General features: G+C 33.5%; 1 protein-coding gene across 1 annotated transcript in view; it reads left to right on the top strand.

The window, feature by feature from the left end:
• The window catches only part of MEI4 (meiotic double-stranded break formation protein 4), a gene marked incomplete at its 3' end in the record, with an annotated part of 178,801 nt that overhangs the window by 47,471 nt on the left and 111,465 nt on the right, over nucleotides 1–19,865 (top strand). Inside the window, exon 2 of the mRNA XM_080700081.1 lies at nucleotides 330–865. Coding sequence (XP_080556207.1) covers nucleotides 330–865 — 536 coding nt within the window. The remainder of the gene's footprint in view (nucleotides 1–329; nucleotides 866–19,865) is intronic.

Here is a 19,865-nt window from a genome sequence, read left to right as displayed (position 1 = left end):
CTACCTTTGAACGACACTCCATCCCTATTTTTTGTTCTTTAATTTGAAACAGGGTCTCACTAATGAGTTGCAAAGGGCCTCACTAAGTAGCTGAGGCTGTCTGTGAACCATGACCCTCCAGTCTCAGCCTTCCAAATACTGAGATTACAAGTGTGTGCCACCACGCCTGGCTCTACTATTTTTTTTAACTTATTTTCACTGTTTTCTAAATGTTTAATATGTATTTATATGCTTCATTTAGTATTTTAAATTAGAAAAATCAATGTATAGCTTTTGTATGAAGAAACATTATCTACAAAAGCATAACTCTCCATTTATTTCTTTTTTAGGAAACCTATCATCCCAGTTGCTGGCACAGAAACCTGGAAGTTCTGAAAATACATTAACTTCAATGGAAGATTCTGGGTGTGTTTTATCAAATGAACAGATAACTGAATCTTCAGAACTGTCCCAACATTTTGTGGAGAGCTATATCTCCTCTCTCTTTCCACCTCTGCCTCTTTTGAAAAGCTCTTGTGCTACCCCAGAAAATCCTCTGTCTTCACATATGCAATTTTTACAACATCTGCTTGAACTGAAGAATTTGACAGAATCAGGAAGTTTGAAAACAGACTTAACCCAGTTTGAAAAAGATTCTTCCATTGTTTCTGATTCCGTGTGTCAGTTGTTGGATGGTTTGATCACCTTTTACCGTAATCTCAAGCTTCCTTTTTCAAGCTTTTGGACAGAAGCTGTTGGTACTTTAGCTAAACTGATCAGCGATCATAGCTTATCTAATCATATTCTTAAAAAATGTTCAAAGAAGTTAGAAGAATTTGAGAAAACTCTACTACAGGTTATTTTAGGGAACAGACATATAAACAGGGTAAGTACAACATCTTTCCTATTCATAATATAAAATGTTGATAATTTTAGAGAACATTTCCTTGAATAATGTCTACTATTGTCCTGTGAACTTGTGTCTCAAAATCTCAAGTTGCTCACTCTTCACGTGATTACAGCTCTTGTCTGTTGTCATGTTTTCATTTCTGGCTTCTAGTTACTATGGTTTTCCCTACAGATATCTCTGCTTTGAGCTTGTGATTCTTTGCTTTTTATTTATTTATTTTTAAACAAATTTTTTATTGAACATAAATGGTATACATTTAAACTATATTTGGTGCCCTCTCCTCCCCGCCTCCAATTTTCCTTCCCCCCTCCCATCAATGGTTCTCCAGGTAACCATGTCATATTCATAATTTTACACGTATTCAGATGTAGACCCTCATTACTCAAGATCAGCCTTCCTCCTCTCCTATCTTTCCATTCAAACTTTGCTGATATTTCCCCTCCATTATCTGGAGTCCCACTGCTATCCTCTGTGTTTCCTAGTTTGGGCATATTAGAGGGAACATATGTACCTTCTCCTTCTGTGCTTGGCTGATCTCACTTAACATAATGTTCTCCAGGGCTTTCCATCTTCTTGCAAATGATAAAATTTTGTTCTTCTTTATGGCTGAATAGAATTCCATTGTGTGTATTTCCCAAAGTTTTGCTATCCATTCATCTGTTGATAGAGATCTTTTGCTTTTTAAAAATATATATTTAGGCCGGGTGTGGTGGCGCATGCTTGTAATCCCCGCACTTGGGAGGTGGAAACAGGAGCATCGCACTGGTTTGAAGCCAGCCTCGCTGTCTTAAGAGACCCTGTTTCCAAATAAAAATATAAAAATATAGGTCTGCGAGTGTATCCTGGAGGTAGAAGGGTTTCTAGGAACCCCAGTACCACAAAAAATATATATTATATATGTGTGTGTGTGTGTGTGTGTGTGTGTGTGTGTGTGTGTGTTTCTTTCTTTAAATTTTGTATTGGTGCATTGTAGTCATACATCTTAATGGAGTACAAGGTGGTAGAAGCATACATGCACACATTGCTCATTTAGCCCTTCCCTAATTCCCACCTCATTCCCTCCCCCCTCCCTCCTTCTTATGTTTGGTTTAGTGATGAATTGGGTATGTTTGTGAATGTATATCATGTACATTAGGGAGGGAGATTTTCTAATATTTAATTTTTCCTTCTGTACATATTTTGTATTTGTACATAGTTACTATATAGAATAGCAGGCTTTATTATGGCATATTTATACATGTATATCACATAATTTGATTAATTTTATTGCCCATTATCTCTTCTTATCCTGTCCCTCCTCCTCCTTCTTTATCTGTTTCTTTACCCCAGTGTATCCCTTCTACTTTCAGGATATCTTTGCTTTTCATTTTCTTCCCTCTTAGACATATAAGAGAAAACATAAAATGCTTATCTTTCTCATTTTACTTAACATACTTTCTAGTTCTATCCATTTTTCTGTATGACATAATTTCATTCTTTTTTGGCTAAATAAAATGCCATTGTGTGTATATAACATTTTCTTTATCCATTCTTCTCTTGATGGTCTCCTAAGCTGATTGTATAACTTGGCTGTTATGAATTATACTACAAAAATATGTATCTCTAACATATTCTGACTTAAATTTTTGTTTAATAAATGACAAGGCAATGGTGTTTATGGTTCATATGGTAGTTCTATTTTTGCTTTTTTGAAGACCCTCCATATGGAATTCTATTATACCAACTAATGATGCCACCAATTGTGTAAAAGAGTTCCTTTATCTTGTATTTTTGCCAGCATTCAATGTTATTTGTATTCCTGATAACTGTCTTTCTGATGAAAGAGATTGTGTCTTCTGTTCATCTATTCATTTAAAGAATAGGTTATTTGTATTTTGGTGATCAGGTTTTTCTTAGATAAATTAGATTTCATATATTAAATCTCTTTTGTAATAGAAGCTGACAACGATTTTGTCTCCTTTTCTAGACTGTCTCTTCATACTGCTCATTATCTCCTTTGCTGTGCATAAACGTTTTTATTTGATGCTATCAAATTTATCAGTTCCTGCTATTATTTTTGGAACCATAGAAGTTCTATTTAGGATGTCATTACCTGTGCCTAGAGGCTGTTATGCTTTCTTCTAGGAGTTGAATATTTTCTGGTCTGATATCTATATCTTTGATCCATTTTAGTTGAATTTTGTGCAGAGTGAGAGACAGGGATCAAGTTTCATTCCTCTTTAGTTTTCCCATCACAATTTGTTAAAAAGAGACCACCTTTCCCCCACATGTAGTCTGGCACCTTTACCAAGAACAGTATGAATCTGCCTTGGAAGATTTATTTGTTTCTTCTATTCTGTTTCATTGGCCTAAATTAATGTCAATATCATTTTCTTTTTGTTACTATCATTATGTAGTTTAATTTAAAATAGGGTATTATGATACTTCTAATATTGCTCTTCTTGGGCTTTTCTTCTTCCGTATGAATTTTAGAATTTTTTTTCCAGTTCTGTGAAAAATACTATTGCTATTTTGTTGAAGATGGCATTGAATCTGTAGAAATTTCTTTGAGAAAATGCAAATGAAACACCCAGCATAATTTCTGGCATCATATAAGCACTTAATAAATATTTTTTGTTGTTACTTTTCTCTTTGAGAAAGCAGTTGTATCTGATTTTCTCAGTAACAGCACAGTGAGGCCTTCTTTTAACTGCAATTAAAACAGTGAACAAAATGACAAGTTATATTTCCTACCCCTTTACACTTAAGTACCATCAACTAGCTTCCTTAGTAACAGCTTGTACTGACATCTGCATGACATTCCTCACATGCCTCCATGTGTCAGGTACCAGAATATTAGCTCTCGGTGTCATTAAATACCATTTTTTTTTTACAGCTACTACTTTCCAGTGACAGTTGATCTTACCAGGACTTTATGGAATTTTTTTTGTGTGGTACTGGGGTTCCTGGAAACCCTTCTGCCTCCGGGCTATACTCCCAGACCTATTTCATATATATTTTTTATTTGGAAACAGGGTCTCTTACGCTAGCAAGGCTGGCTTCGAACCTGCGCGATCCTCCTGTCTTCACCTCCCAAGCATGGGGATTACAAGTGTGTGCCACCACACCGGGCCTTCTTTCTGTTTTAATTATGATAATTCACTGTAAATTGATTGAGTGCCATGGTTTCAATTACTCTTTGTACCAGTCCATTTTTATAAAGCTGTGTTTTGTTGCATCTTTGATCCAGAATTTTATAGTTGGTAATTCCCTACTAGACTGTCATTTGGCTTGGATCACAAAGCTTTTTTGCTTAGATCACCTTCAGGAAATGTATGGAAAAGTTAGCAATATAGTTCATGAAATAAGTGTTTTATCAGCAGTATGTATTTCCTCAGTGGTATCTTGAATTCATTCATGTCACTAATTGTATTGGCCAGCAAAACATGACGTTTAAGTTTAATTCTATCTAGGTGATAGAATTTATTGAATATTTTTCTGTTGTGAGCTAGAATACAATATAAATTATAACACATGCTTTGTTCCTGTGTGGGCTTTCCGAAAACAGTTATCCTCTCTGGTTTTGGTTTTTGTCATAGTTTTTCATCAGTTTCTTAAACTTTGCCTACAGTATTTTTTTTAAGGATACTCTTAACCTGTTTTGTTTTAGAATATTTTGGGGAAATATAAGTGTTGTCTAAAGTTGAGGCTCCATAATCCATTTTCATCCTTTTGCAGAGAAGAATCAATGAAAAATATGGGCTACTTTTCCTTCAGTCTTAGCTTAATTTGATAAACATTTACTGAAAAACTTGTGTTGTAACCTAAAATTTTACCACTCTTTCTAATTACTGCTTCAGTGTATAAGTCAAATATTTCTTAGATGTTCAAAGCAGTATTATACTTTAAGTATTTATAAGAAGAAGAATGAGGCAGATACGAACTTTGTTAGATTTTCTTGCAAAGTAAACTATACATTTCCATTTCTCTTTCTAATATAATTAATGATTGTCTCCAAATTACACATTATAGTTTGTAAGCACCTTCACATGGAATTTATTACCTGTTCTGACAACTGTGTGTATAATTGTTATTACTGTTCTCAGTTTACAGATGAAAAAACATTAAGGTCATGCAGGTTAAAGAATAGGTTGAAAATATTCAATTAACCAATAAAAAGAAGGCTAGGTAATCAGACCTAGATGTATGTCCATAAGTTATTTTTTCTACTATGCATATTTCCATCACTAATTTTAACAACTATCTATATACTTTTTCCTAAATGCAGAAGAAACAAGCTGACTTTTGGTTTATGTTTTAAAAAATATTAATTGGAAATCAAAGACCTTACTAATAATTTTCTGTTTTATAAGGAGAATATTTGCAGTTTGCTGGTTAAGTTTTTGCATTGTATCATGTGCAAAGATTTATGTTTGTAGATAGCAAAGAAAAGTCCTGCCCTGTGGTATAATATAGAATCACCTTGTTTTCTTTATTGGCTATAAATAACCATCTGTTGGAAACTTTATAATTGCATGTAGAGCTTTGTAATCCTAGTTTATAATTGAATATAAATTATGTGCTTTTGCTTTTCTTCTTAAAAATACCTTCTTTCCTGTTTTAATAAGTTTTGTGAAATACATTTTAAATATTTTAGAAGCTTTATATATGAAAATTTATTTATTTATTTATTTATTTATTCATGCATTTGTAGTCATACATCATAATGGGGTACACGATTGTAGAGGCATACATGCACACATCACTCATTTAGCTCTTCTCCAATTCCTATCCCATTTCAATTTTAAAACTATAACTTCATAGTTTATTTTTTCTATGGAGTTCAGAATCTCCTTGAAGAATCTCCTGTAGTATTTATAAATGTTGAGGGAAATTGAAACATATATATCAAATATGGATCTTAGAAAAATCAAGCATTTCTATGAACACACAATTGTTTCTTATTTCTGTATGTAGTCAATAATATTAGAAAATTGGAACATTTTTTTCAAGCATACAGTGATTAATCATTAACCAATTCATTTTTTCCATGGTACGTTTCCAGTCTCAAACATGAAACTTATGTTCTTATGCTCTAGGTACTTTCCTAGGTACTGGCTATATTATAATGGATGAATAGCAAAGTTCCTCCTTAAGGGAATTAATAATCTAGATAGTCACCAAGTAAATGAACAAATAAACATAAAATGACATAATAGGTATGAATGAATATATGGAAAAACAGGAGACCAAACAACAGCAACAAAATATTAGAATAATATAAGTAAATACTACAAGAATTAGTTAGGAGAGCTTAAAATGGCAATGATGTTGGAAAGGGGTAAATACTACTTCCTTCATAATCAATGCTGTAAAACATTAAGACAGTATATTTCTGAACATCTTCGTACAAATAAAAACAAAAATAACAATTATGGAGAGAATCTAGAAGATTTGATTATGGATTTGATACAGGAATGAGGAAGAAGTAGGCATCAACATTATTTCTAGATTCTGGTCATTTGACAGTGAATTGTAAATAGTGACCATTCACTGTAGGATAATTGTTATACAGGCAAAGCAAGGAGACAATTGACCTTGGAATAAATCTAGTCCTCACAGAATATAGAGATTTATTTGTCTCCCCCCCCAAAGCTGTGGGAAAACAAATCAGAAACAGAAAGGAGGGACCAAGACTGAATGAGCCCTGAGAAGGACCAACTTTATGTGGTCAGATGGACATAAGTGAGATTAGTCAGTCACTAAAACTGAACGTTTTTCCTCATATGTGTAAACTAGGCCAAAATTGGAACTCTAGACAAAGGAAAAGAAACATTAGTGGTGCCAAGGAGTGGATGTATCTGAAGGGAGGGGAAGAAGGAAGGAAGACTTGAAGAAGGAAACACTTCAATGGACATGAGGTAGACACACAAACTTATTGATGTGGGGAAAGAGAGGGAGTGGGGTGGGAACTTAGGGAGGGCTCAACAAGTGCTTTGTGTGTGTATGCCTCAATCACCCTGAACTTCATCAAGATGTATGATTACAATGAACCAATAAAAAAAAGAAAATCATATATACTAGAGGCACAGTAATAAATAAGAAGTTGTTTACCTAGTGGAAAAAAAGCATTAAAAGTTTGAGAATATATTCAGTAAATTTATGACAATAATACTAAACTACCTAGTGTCACAGTTCATGTTAATGATGTGAAATGCTATGACTTAAAATAGCTTTCCACTATAGATACTTACCATTTGACTTTCTCTAGCCTTCACTCATTTCCCCTCTTTCTCTCCTACTCTACCTACCCCTATACATTTACATGCTTAGTTTTGAAAGATTACAACTCAGTATTGTTTATATTATTGCAACCAGCTAAATACTACACAATAGCAAGCCAAACAGTTAAATAGAAAAAAAATAGTTAAAGAAGTATATAACTGAACTGTAGGAAAAAATAGGAAACTATTGCCATGGGAGCTATTGTGTTTTGAATATGAGCTGAAGCCTGGCCCTAAAGACTCCAAAGACTCAGGTGTTGAATATTTGGTCTCCAAAGTAGTGATGGTCAGAGGTACAGCTCTCAGGAAATGATTGAATCTCTAGGGTTCTGACCTCATTGGCAGATTAATAATTTAAGAGCATTATTGAGAACTGTAGGATGTGGAGCTGGTTTAAGGAAGGAGACCACTACAGGTGTTCTCCAGGGTGCTATATTTTGTCCCTTCACATCTGTCTCTCTTCCCTGGTTGCCATGAGCTAATTCGCCATGCTTTCCCTACCTTACAGATGTCTGCCTCATTTCAGGCCCAAAGCAATGGAGCCAGCCCATAATGGACAGAAATGTCTGAAACCATGAGTCTTTCTTCCTCTAAGTTGTTTTGTCAGATATTTTTGTCAGAACATGATAGGTATTTGTTAAGTATTTTGACCAGAGAAGAGGGTATTTCAGAAAAGGAAACAGTAAAACTTGAGTGTTGACTTGCTACATTTTTTTCAGAGGTTTCATTAGGTGAGTACTAAAAGCTATTTTAAGTCAGCATTTCACATCACTAACATGAACTGTGACACTAGGTAGTTTAGTATTATTGTCAAAATGTACTGAATATATTCTCAAACTTTTAATGCCCTAGTGGTCATATCATCGTGTAGACACAAGTAGGTTCATTATCTCAGTTAGTGTTGGGGAAGCAGTAGTGAATATAAAAAATAATAACACAAAATTATATATTATTTAAAAACATTTCACTGTCATATTTAAGTATAACTTTTGTTGAGCTTTTCTAAAACACATGAGCCTTTTGATTGCCCTGTTGCCAGTAAGTGTAGAAAGAAAGATGTTATAACTTCTTTACCACATCTTTTTGTTGTTAAGAATGTGTTCTTTTCATCTTTTATTTTTTGTAAAATGGTATTTTCATTCACCCTTACTATTCTACTTTAGTTCAGAAACTACTGTAAATAGCAGGAGAAAATAGCATTGAGATGGCCATACTTAACAGGTGCAGTTTATAATCCCTTACTTGGGAGACTGAGACAGTGGAATTGAAAGTTTGAGACCAGCATGTGGAGAAAGATGGCTGTCCTTTACATTCATGTGGATAATTCTTTTTATTTTATTTTATTTTATTTTTGTGGTACTGGGGATGGAACCCAGGGGCATTCTACCTCTGAACTATACCCCTGGTCCTTTATTTTAGTCTTTATATTTTTTGAAACAGGGTCTCACTGAGTTGTGAGGGGCCTTGCCAAGTAGCTGAGGCTGTCAGCGAACCGCCTCCTGAATGTTGGGATTACAATCTTGCACCACCACACCCAGTGAGAATTCTTAAGACTATAAAATAAACACTATTTTTTCTAAAGAATAAAAACATGTTACAATTTTTGTGTGTGTGTGGTGCCAGGAATGGAACCCAGGGGCTTTCTACCTCTGAGCTACACCCCCAGCCCTATTTTTCAGGCTTTTTACTTTTGAAACGGGGTCTCACTGAGTTGCGAAGTGCCTTGCTAAGTAGCTGAGGCTTCCATTTAGGTAATGGAAGAGAAACCCAGTGGATCCGGGGAGGTGGTCCAGATGAGGGTTGTGGTAGGGAGTGGGAGAATTAACAAAGGTGGCATTTCTATTGGCAATTATGTACGTAGGTGAAATACCAAAGACAATCTTGGTATCATGTCTTGGCGAAGGAGGTAAGTGGAGAGGGATTCGGGGGAAGCTCACCAAATGCTGTGTACATGAATGTCATTATCACTCTGAACTATATTGTGAAGTGAGACTACAATGCACCAATAAAAGTGTAAAGGAAAAAAAGTGCTTGCCAAGGCTAGTCTCTGTTGCACACATCTGTATTCACAGTGGGTCAGGAGATTGGAGCTAGAGGATCACAAGTTGAGGCTGTCTTAGGGAACTTACTGATACCCTGTCTCAAAATGGAAAAAAAATATTATATGTCATGATCTTCATGCTAAAATAATCAAATGTGCTTCAGTGAGCTAATATTTACATAAAATTTACTTTAAAATATGAGGTAATTTAATAATATGGTAAAACAAAATGAATGACACTAATACATTTACTGATATTGTAGATCAATCTTCACAATCAGCCTACAACTTCATGTAATTTTAGAAATAAAAACTTATCTATCTCAGAAAATATTTTCACCTGCTCAATTTTAAAGCAGCTTTGAGTTAGAATAAATCACAAATACTTAAAATGCAGAATTTTATAAATTTTTATATATTCAGTTTTGTCTGAAATAGTATTCACAAATGGCAAAACACTATTATATCACAAAATACAAAAGTGAAAGTACTTTGGAGAGTTTCCTTTAAATACAATTAAAATTGGAACCAACTGACATTATCTTTCTATAAAGAAAGACATACACAACATAATAATTGCATGTCGCTTTTAGTGGGAAAGGGAAAGGCAGCTAAGATTGGAATAAGAAGATTGTGTCCATTTTTCTATCTTCACTTTTCTATCTTCTATATATTGTCCTCTAAAAATATATCTTCTATATATTTTTCTATCTTCTATATATTGTCCTCTATAAAAAGGATTGTTGTATGGAGCTGTGTTTGAACTGTTAGCATATGCATTGTATATACAAGTTTTGCACATAAAATAACACATTACTTGTGAGTTTTGAATGAATAACTTATTGAGCATATGTAAAGTTGCTTATGACTTTTAATCAAAAGCCTAGAAACTACACATTTATAGCAATCTATCATTGAATAAAGTAAAGGGGTACCATTTATATTGACTTTATTCTCCATAGAGTTTTAGCTTGAAATTCAGAAGGTATCATTATATATCATTATATTTCTTTTTAATTCTGTTGTAAATCTTTATTGTTTCTTCTACTCTTTATGTTTGTAGTCAGCTGCAATTTATTTTAACCCTCTATGCCCTGAGGGAAACCATAATGGACATTTGTGAAATAAAATAATTGTTCTATTTGTGCATATCCCAGTAATCAGTATTTGAAAAATGGGATATTTCCTTCTCCATATTTTCTGAAAACATACAAAATTCAATGAATTTAGACTCATCAAAGAGAAGGAATTGAGTGAATCAATTCCTTTTGAGTGAATCAGATATAGGTAAACATAAATATGATAAATGTACTTATTCTTTGATAGCATAGGCTTTCAGATATGAGTGACTATTAGCAAAATAATTATAAGAATATAATTTTTTTACTGAAAACACCTTATTTACTCTCCAGATGTATTCAATTTTGTTTTCGTGGTTCTTAGTAAAAATTGAAAAATTTGTGAAACAAACCTTTCTACATAACCATAGTAATTTCAGATATTAAGGAATGAAGGAAATGTAATAACATATACTTCCTGTCTTGGTCTAAACCAAACTTATGCTAAGAATGGTCTTTTAATTTCCTTCATTGAGAATTACACTCTATATTCTCAAAATGAGTTGCTCTGTAATATAAGGTCAGTATTTTTTCCAAAGAAAAAGGTTTCTTTTTAAACCAAATAGTCATTTTAATGACTACTGTTTTTCTGTGATAAGCAATTTTCTATAAGAACATTAAATAAATTGCTAAAAATTAAATGTTGCCTGTTTAATCTTTTTGTTAGTTAAGAGTAAAATCCAATCCAAGCAACCCATTTTTTATTTTGTTTTTAATTTTCTGCTGTATTTTTTTCCATTGGTGCACTGTAACCATATATGGTGATGAAGTTCAGGGTGATAGAGGCATAGATGCTCACAATAATTTTTGAGCCCGCCCCCAGTTCCCAGCCCATTGTCACTCTATCCCCACCTTCCCATGCTAAGCACAGTGATTGGCTTTGATAAATTTATATATGTACATCATGTCCATTGAGATATTTTCCTCCTCAAGTCTTCCATCTCCCTCAGATAGGTCTCCTCCTTCACTCCACTAATGTTTCTCCACCCATGACTGGAGTCCCTCTTGTGTCCCAATTTCTTCCTAGCTTTGGCATGTGAAGAGGACCATATTTTGATTGGGTTGTTTTTTTGGTGGTGAGTTTATTGAGTTTTTTTTTTTTTTGTATATTCTAGATATTAGTCCACTTTCAGAGGAGTAGCTAGCAAAGATCTTCCTTTTCGTTGGTTCTCTTTTGAGGTGCTTGATAATTTCCTTTGCTGCACAGAAGCTCAAGTTTTTAGGTTTTATTTTGAAACAAGGTCTCCGCTAAGTTGCTGAGGACTTTGCTAAGTTGCTGAGGCTTGCCTCCAACTTGAAATTCTTTAAAGTACTTGGATTACAGGTGTGCACCAACACACCAGGAAATTTAGATGCTAATACATGCTACTTTTTTCTTTTCTTTTTTTTTTTTTTTTTTTTTTTTGGCGGGTCTGGGGATGGAACCCAGGGGCCTTTGACCTCCAAGTTACAACCCCTGCCCTATTGTTTATTTATTATTTTGAAACCGGGTCTCACTGAGTTGCAAAGGGCCTCACTAAATAGCTGAGGATGTCCGTGAACCACGATCCTCCGGTCTCAGCCTCCCAAATTCTGGGATTACAAGCATGCGACACCATGCCCGGCTTACATGCTACATTTAAACCAAGATTTTCTATGCCTATTTACTAATGTTTACTTTTGATCTTATGCCAGGAAATATGTTCCCTATGAAATAATATTAAAATTCATTTTTGTAGCAAGCTAATCTTAAATAATTGAATTAAACAAAAATAAAATAAGATAAACTTATAAAGAATGTCAGGGTAGAATTTTTGAAATTTATTCTTTTGGCTGACATGAAACTAGAAGTGGTTCTTAGCCTGATTTTAGTTTTGTTCTAAGTGATATATGAATCTCTGTCATATCCACTTAATCTCTGAATAGCTGAAGTTTCCAAAAGTTTCACAGACAATTCTAGGGCTCAGTGCCATTCAAGAACTACTGTGTTAAGGAGAGAGAATTTTTAAAATTTAAACATACACACACACACACACACACACACACACACACACACACACACACAAATTAGTGTATCTTTACATGATTTGATATAGGCATTACAGAAATTTTTAAGTATTAGAATAAACCTAATCTCAATATATTACATATAAATATTTATTTATTCTTTATTTTTTATTTTATTTTATTTTTTGGTGGCACTAGGGGTGGTACCCAGGGGCTTTCTACCTCCGGGCTATACTCCCAGACCTGTTTTATATTTTATTTGGAAGCATGGTCTCACTAAATTGCTGAGAGCCTCACTAAGTAGCTGAGGCTGGCTTTGAACCTGTGCGATCCTCCTGTCTCAACCTCCCAAGCGCGGGGATTATAAGCGTGCGCCACCAAGCCTGGCTTGTATTTTTTTGTTTAAACTGTTATTGAGGAAACTGCAGGTGGATCAGCTATCACATACTACTGCTTTTGCAAATATTTGTTGACATAACTTGACTCAGCAACTCAGGAAATAGCCTTCTGTTTATGTACAAATGCTATATAAAAATGTATCTCCTTGATACATTTCAAATATAAAAAAAAGTCTTCACTTTCCATGAATTAATTAAATGCCAAGGGACTAAATACTGAAGAAATTCTGTGCATTTATACAAAAGTGTCAATTAAAGTTAGAAGAAAAACAATTCAGTCACAGGGGTTATTAAGAAGCTCTTTCAGATTTTACAGTCTGGCAAGTAACATCAAATGACTGGATGCTGAGCATTGTTAAATGTAAATGTCAAATTAAATTGACTTGCCCTGTTTCTTTTTTTTTCTTTTTTCAGAATACCGTATTTGCTGGCATAATTTCTTTTTTGCCCCATGATAAATGGAAAAAAAAAGTATATATATATATATAATCAATCATCTAGGTCCTGTTCAGTTGCCATTATAGGTAATTCTTATTAATTCCCCTATTTCTTTTTCTTATTTTCTAAATAACTTTTTTCAGTGTTCTCAAGAAACCAGATGCAAAGCATGAAGCTTCTAATAAATTGAGGTTTATTAGCAGCTGCTTATACCCTCTTCCTACCATCTCACTTACTTTTATAACATGTAACACACTGGTAGTAAAATATCATATAAACTTTTGAGCTCTGATAGTATATAATTCAGGAAATCAGTAGAGATTCAGATTAGGACATGAGAAAGATTTCCACTTGCTAGAAAATCACAACATCTTTCTGATACCAAACTTTATCATTTGAAAATGAATTAGAGGAAGACAAAATGATGTTTGTTGAAGCATTTTGTAAATATGTGAGCCTTTTTGCAAATGCTATTTTATTGTTAAATACAACTTTCCAGGTTTAGCAATTACATATAAAGGACAAATTCATCATTAAAATATTTGAAATTTTACTCCAAAGCAATTCCCAGCTATGCTTATCTGCTTGGAGTGAATGACTCAGTATCCACAGGTATCATATGCCCCTATTTGCAATAAATTCTTAGAAATGAATATAGATATAGCAAGATGATTAAGAGAGAGGGAATCAAAGAAGTGCAGTGGTAGGACACAAGTACAAATTTTTAATTTACTATTTGTTCTTTTTACTTTTATAAGTCTCTGCTATATGGTTCTATAAAGGAGTTATACAGAGGCAATTTCATTAGTCCAATTTACTGGCAGAAACCCTACTGAAGATTAGGAAAGGAATTTTCTTCTTCAAGTACATAGACAAAAATACAAAGCTAAAAAGATTTTAAAGAATCAGGTTCAGATAGCATGGAAATACAGAGGATTTTAGAAATTATTTTGAAAACTTATACTTCCATATACTGGAAAACCTAGAAAAAATCATGTTTTCTAGACACGTACAGGCTGCCTGTATTGACTCCAAATGATATGTAAAACCTAAACAGACCAATAGCAAATAAAGAAATTTCAAATTTCATTCTACAAAGCCAGTAGTCTTGGTCAGTGCTGCAATCCAAAACAACTGACCACACAACTTAGAGGAAAGAAGACTTATTTGTTCACAGTTTTAGGGGATTGCAGAGAGAGAGAGAGAGAGAGAGAGAGAGAGAGGAGAGAGGAGAGAGGAGAAAGAGAGAGAGAGAGAGAGAGAGAGAGAGAGAGAGAGAGAGCGAGAGCCTCTGCTTTCATGTCATGGAGGCCTGAAGCAAGACAGAGAAAGCAGAGTGAGGAGGGAACATACATAATCTCCAAGACCACAACCACTGGGAACCTTCTTTGGCAATCAAGCCCAACCTCCAACATGGCTGTATAGTTTTTGTGAGGGCTAGGGGGACATTCTATATCCAAAACATTATACTATTATCACCTTAACATAAAAAAACTGAATAAAGATACCTGAAGAAATAAAAATTACAGACCAATATCCTTGATGAACAAAGATGCGAAAATTCTTTAAAAAACATACTATCTTTCAAAACTACATGAATAGCTAAGTGTGGTGGCACATGCATTTAATCCCAGTATTGGGGAGGCTAAGACAAGAAGATGGCAGTTTTGTGGCCAGTTTCAACAACTTAGTGAGGCCATCTGCAATTTAGTTAGATCCTCTTGTGAGATAGAAAGTAGAGCAGAGTATAGCTTGAAGGTAGACTATCCTTGGGTTCAATGTCTAGTAAGACACACACACACACACACACACACACACTCACTCACTCACTCACTCACTCACTCACTCACTCACTCACTCACTCACATACCTACCGGATTGCAAGCTTCTTGGAAGCCTAAGACAAAAGGATCACAGGTTCCAGGACAGCATCAGCAATATAGCAAGACTCTGAAACCTAGCAAGACCCTTTTTCAAAATAATAATTTAAAAAAAGGGATAGGAGTGCAGTCCAAAGGTAGAATGCCCCAGTGTTCAATCTCTGCTTCCACAAAACAAACAACTAAAAATCCTCATCATGACCAAGTTTGTTTTTATTTCAGAGATGCAAGGCTAGTTCAGCACATGTAAATAAATAAATGTAATTCACAAAAATTTAGATTGCTATAGGGAAAATAACCTATTTTGTAAGAAAGGGATTAGATAATTTAAAGAGTATAAAGCAATTTTGAGAAGGATGAAGGAAAAGGACAATAATATTTTTGGGAAAAGAAGGGAAATGAGTGAGGTGACCCTGGTGTCTATAGATACTATAGAATTTATATGAACTATGGAATTTTCCAGTCTAATGAAAAATATAGTTCTCAAATATACTACCAGATGTAACAAGTTGTACAAAGTCAAGCTTATTTTGTGGTAGGCATTACTGAGACTTGTTCTCTTTTGTTCTGTCCTTTTAGCCTAATGTTTCGGGATGCATTAATTTGCCTTTATCTGTTTGATATTATTTTTCTATATATTTTTAAGTAAATCATCTTTTAAAATGTAAACAAATTGTTTGATGAATTATAAGTTTTTTTTTCCAGAATTGTCTGAGATTTTGATCTTTCTGAATTTTTCTGGCCTCCATAATGTGAGGGGCAAAGCCCATGTACTCTCACTCTCTTTGCCTCCCACCACCATACCCTAAGATCCAAGGTCCCAAGTCTCACATACCTGAATCTGAATCCTTAAGAAAATAAATAATTTTTCCTTTAAGTTACTTGTCAAGTCTTTATAGCTGTGTGAATGCTGATGGATACAGTGTGGAACATATTTTTATTTATTTGTTGTCCATTTATATTTCTTCTTTTGAAAATGTCTGTTTAGTTCATTTGACCATTTGTTGATTTGGTTATTTATTTTTTATTATTTTTTTAGTTTTTTAAATATTGTGAATATTAATCCTCTGTCACAAAGTAACTGGCAACGATTTTCTCCTATTGTATAGGCTCTCTCTTTCTCTGCCTATACTCTTAACTGCTTTCTTTGCTGTGCAGAAAGTTTTTAATTTGAAGACATCCTCTTTAATACCTCTTATTATTTTATAAGCTTTAAGGACCTTATTGAGAAAGTTGATTCTTGTATATATATATATATATATATATATATATATATATATATATATATATATATGTTGGAGTGTTGATCCTGTGTTTTCTGTAGTAGTTGCAAGATTTCTTGTTATACTCCTAGGTCTTTGAGTGGACTTGCACAAAGTGAGAGACAGGGATTGAGTTTTATTCTCTGCATATGTCTATCCAGTTGTCCCAGAACCATTTGTTTAAGAGGCTGTCTTTTCTCTAATATATATTTGTGACACCTTTGTTCAGAATTCTATGATCCTTTTTGTATTAATGTCTCTATGTCTTCTATTCCATTGTTCTGCCTGTGTTTTATGCTAGTACCATGTTGTTTTTATTACAATAGCTCTGTAATAATTTGAAAGCAGATACTAGAGTACCTGTGACATTGATCTTATTGTTCAAAATTGCTTTGGCTATTCTGGGTCTTTTATTCTTCCATATACATTTTAGGACTGCCTTTTTCTGGTTCTGTAAAGATTGTCATTGGTATCTTGGTGGAGTTTGCATTGAATCTGTAGGTCACTTTTGGTAATATGGCTATTTTAGTAATATTAGTTCTGTTTATCAAGAGAGAGAGCGAGCTGTTTTTAATCTTCTAATGTCATCTTCAGTTTATTTAGTATTCTATGATTTTCAATTTAGAGGTCTTTTACTTATTGGGTAGATTTATTCCTAGATTATTTTTTGTTAATTGGTTTGTTTTTGAGGCTATTGTGAATTTTATTGTTTCCTGGTTTCTTTTTCAACAGATTCATTACTGCTATTAAAGAAAACGATTGACCTTTGTATATTGATTTTATATCCTGCTACTTTGCTGAATTTGTTTATCAAGTTCAGAGGTCTCACTGGACAGTTTTTGTGATCTCCTAAGTATGAGATCATACCATCTACAAACTGATAATTAGACTTCTTCCTTTTCTCTTTGTATCCCCTAACCCCTTCTTTTTCCTTCTCTAGTTGAAATGTCTATGTTGTATCCTCAGTAGGGGTGGTATGAGTGGATGTTCTTGTCTTGTTACTTATTTTAGAGGAAATGCTTTCTTTTTTTCCTCCATTCCATATGATTTTAGCTTTGGGTTTGTGTAGCGTTTATGATGTGGAGTGAGGTAAGTTCCTTCCATCATAATTTGTTCAAAATCTTTACTATGAACAGTTACTTGCTGGATTTGCCAAAGTATTTTTCTGCATCTACTGAATTGGTCATGTGATTTTTGTCCTGAATTCCATTTATGTAATGAATTAGGTTTATTGGGTTACATATGTTGATCCATCCTTGCATCCCTGAAATGAAATCAGTTTGATTATGATATATATTTTTATACTGGAATCATGTTTCTGTGTATGAATTGCTAATATTTTCTTGTCTTTTACATCTGTGTTCATCAGGAATATTGGCCTATAGTTCTTTTTCCTTGGTGTGCCCTTATCTGATTTTGTGATATGGGTGATGGTTCAGGTACCAAATGTGGGAATTTCTTTCTTTGTGTTTTATGAAATAATTTGAGGATCATAGTTCTCTAAAAATCTGGTGGAATTCACCTGTGAAACCATCTGGTCCTTGACTTTTCTTTGTTGAAAGGCTTTTTATTATTACTATAATCTCATTATTTATTATTGGTTTGTGTTTTCTATAAACTCTGTTAATTTTTTTATGGTACTGGCATTCTTGGAAGCCCTTATACCTCCAGGCTACACTCCCAGACCTATTTTATACTTTTTTAAAAATTTTGTAAACAGGGTCTCTTAAGCCAGCACAGGTGGCTTCGAATCTGCGCGATCCTCCTGTCTCCGCCTCCTAAGCACGGGAATTACAAGTGTGCGCCACCACGCCTGGCTAAACTCTGTTAAATTTTGATAGCTCATAAGTGTCTAGAAGTGTGTCCATTTCTTTTAGACTTTCCACTTTTTTGGAATATGAGTTTTCACGGTAGTTCCTAATTATTGTCTGAATTTCAGAGAAGTCTGTGATGACGTTTTCTTTTTTATCTCTAATATTATTAATTTTGCATTCTGTCTTCAAGCTACACCTTCAGGCCTATTTTTTTGTCCTTTTTTAAGTTTTGAAACCAGGTCTCACTGAATTGCAAAGGGTCTCACTCAGTAGCTGAGGCTGTCTGTGAACTGCAATCCTCAGGCCTCAGCTTTCTGATTGCTGGGATTATAAGGGTGTGCCACCATGCCCAGCTTTTGGTTATTTTTCTAAGGATTTGTTAATCTTGTTTATCTATTCAAAATACTATCTCATTGAGCCTTTGTAATTTTTTTTCTATTTTATTAATTTTAGCTCTAATTTTATTTTCTTCCACTGGTTTTGTATGTTTTTTTTGTTTGCTCAAGAATCATCTTAAAATCAACATAATTGTTTGGGATAGGTCATTTTAACCACAAAACATTTTTAAATTTTATTGAGCAGTCCATTGTTTATAAATTGTATTATGATAAAATTAAATAATAGAAGGTATTTTATCATGGATGAGAATATTAAGATTATTTTATTGAAGAGATGATACCTGTGGGTTGAAAAGTTAAATAATATGTGAAGTATGATAAAACCTAGACACAAAAAAGAATTTCTTCATTCCATGTCACCTGAATCTTCAATCTTCTGATTACATTTTACAGTAGTGCTTTGAATATGAATTATACAGTGTTCTGTAAGCTGTCACCATTTCTTTCCATGTTTTTATTATTCGAAATTACTCATTAGAATTTCATGGACACTTTCTTCTAATTTAGATAATGCTGTACTCATTTGTTTTCAATTGAATATTATTATATTATATAAAGATGTTTATTTTAAGGATCTTCTGTATAAGATCAGGTTAAAAATAAACTTTGTTGAGAGAACATTACTTAGAGGCTAAACAAAAGAATAGGACTTGAATTTTTAATTGTATTTTATTCCATTTAAACAGAACTAGAACTTTATATTTTTAGAAATGGTAGGGGGGAAAAGCCAGTGCATGTAATTACATAGTGCCCAAGACAATAAATATTTGGAATTAATTTTCAAATATCATGTACTTTGAAAATCAGAATCATTTATTTAAGAAATGAAAATTCTAAAATATTAAAGACAGAGAAGCTAGGGATAACTTAAAACATTTTTAAACATATGCAAATCCAGAGACCTGCTGTTTACATCTCTTCTGAAAACAGGAAAAATAATTTTATTCTGTAGCATAAAGGGACTTATATGAAGATTATTTTCTGACAGCATTTTAACAGATTACCAGAAGAGGTTGTAAAATATTTCTGCTGAGGTTCCTAAAAATAGAATCAGTTTTCCTTTCTTGAGGTAGTAAAAATGTTTCTCCCTAAGAAAACAGAGGGATGAAAATAACCCAACTTATCACTGTCCCTTTTATCTGGCCTATTTCAGGTTATTGTGCATGAAGAGAAAATATGGCCCAAACCTCATTACTATCTTGGTGAGGAAAAAATAATAAAGAACCAAAGGTATAGCTTTAGAACAAAGCATGTACTTAAAATGCATATGAAACATTTGTTAATTTCCCTGAAGTCTTATTCTGCATATTTTTTGCTTTAGACTTTAAGGTAATAGTTTAAATGTTCCGGTACTGTTTACTTATCTTTCCTAGAAAAA

This window comes from Muscardinus avellanarius (genome assembly GCF_963383645.1).
Source record: "Muscardinus avellanarius genome assembly, chromosome: 8".
Classification (NCBI taxonomy): domain Eukaryota; kingdom Metazoa; phylum Chordata; class Mammalia; order Rodentia; family Gliridae; genus Muscardinus; species Muscardinus avellanarius.
Note: the sequence above shows the minus strand (reverse complement) of the source record. Positions and strands in the feature narration are given on the sequence as shown.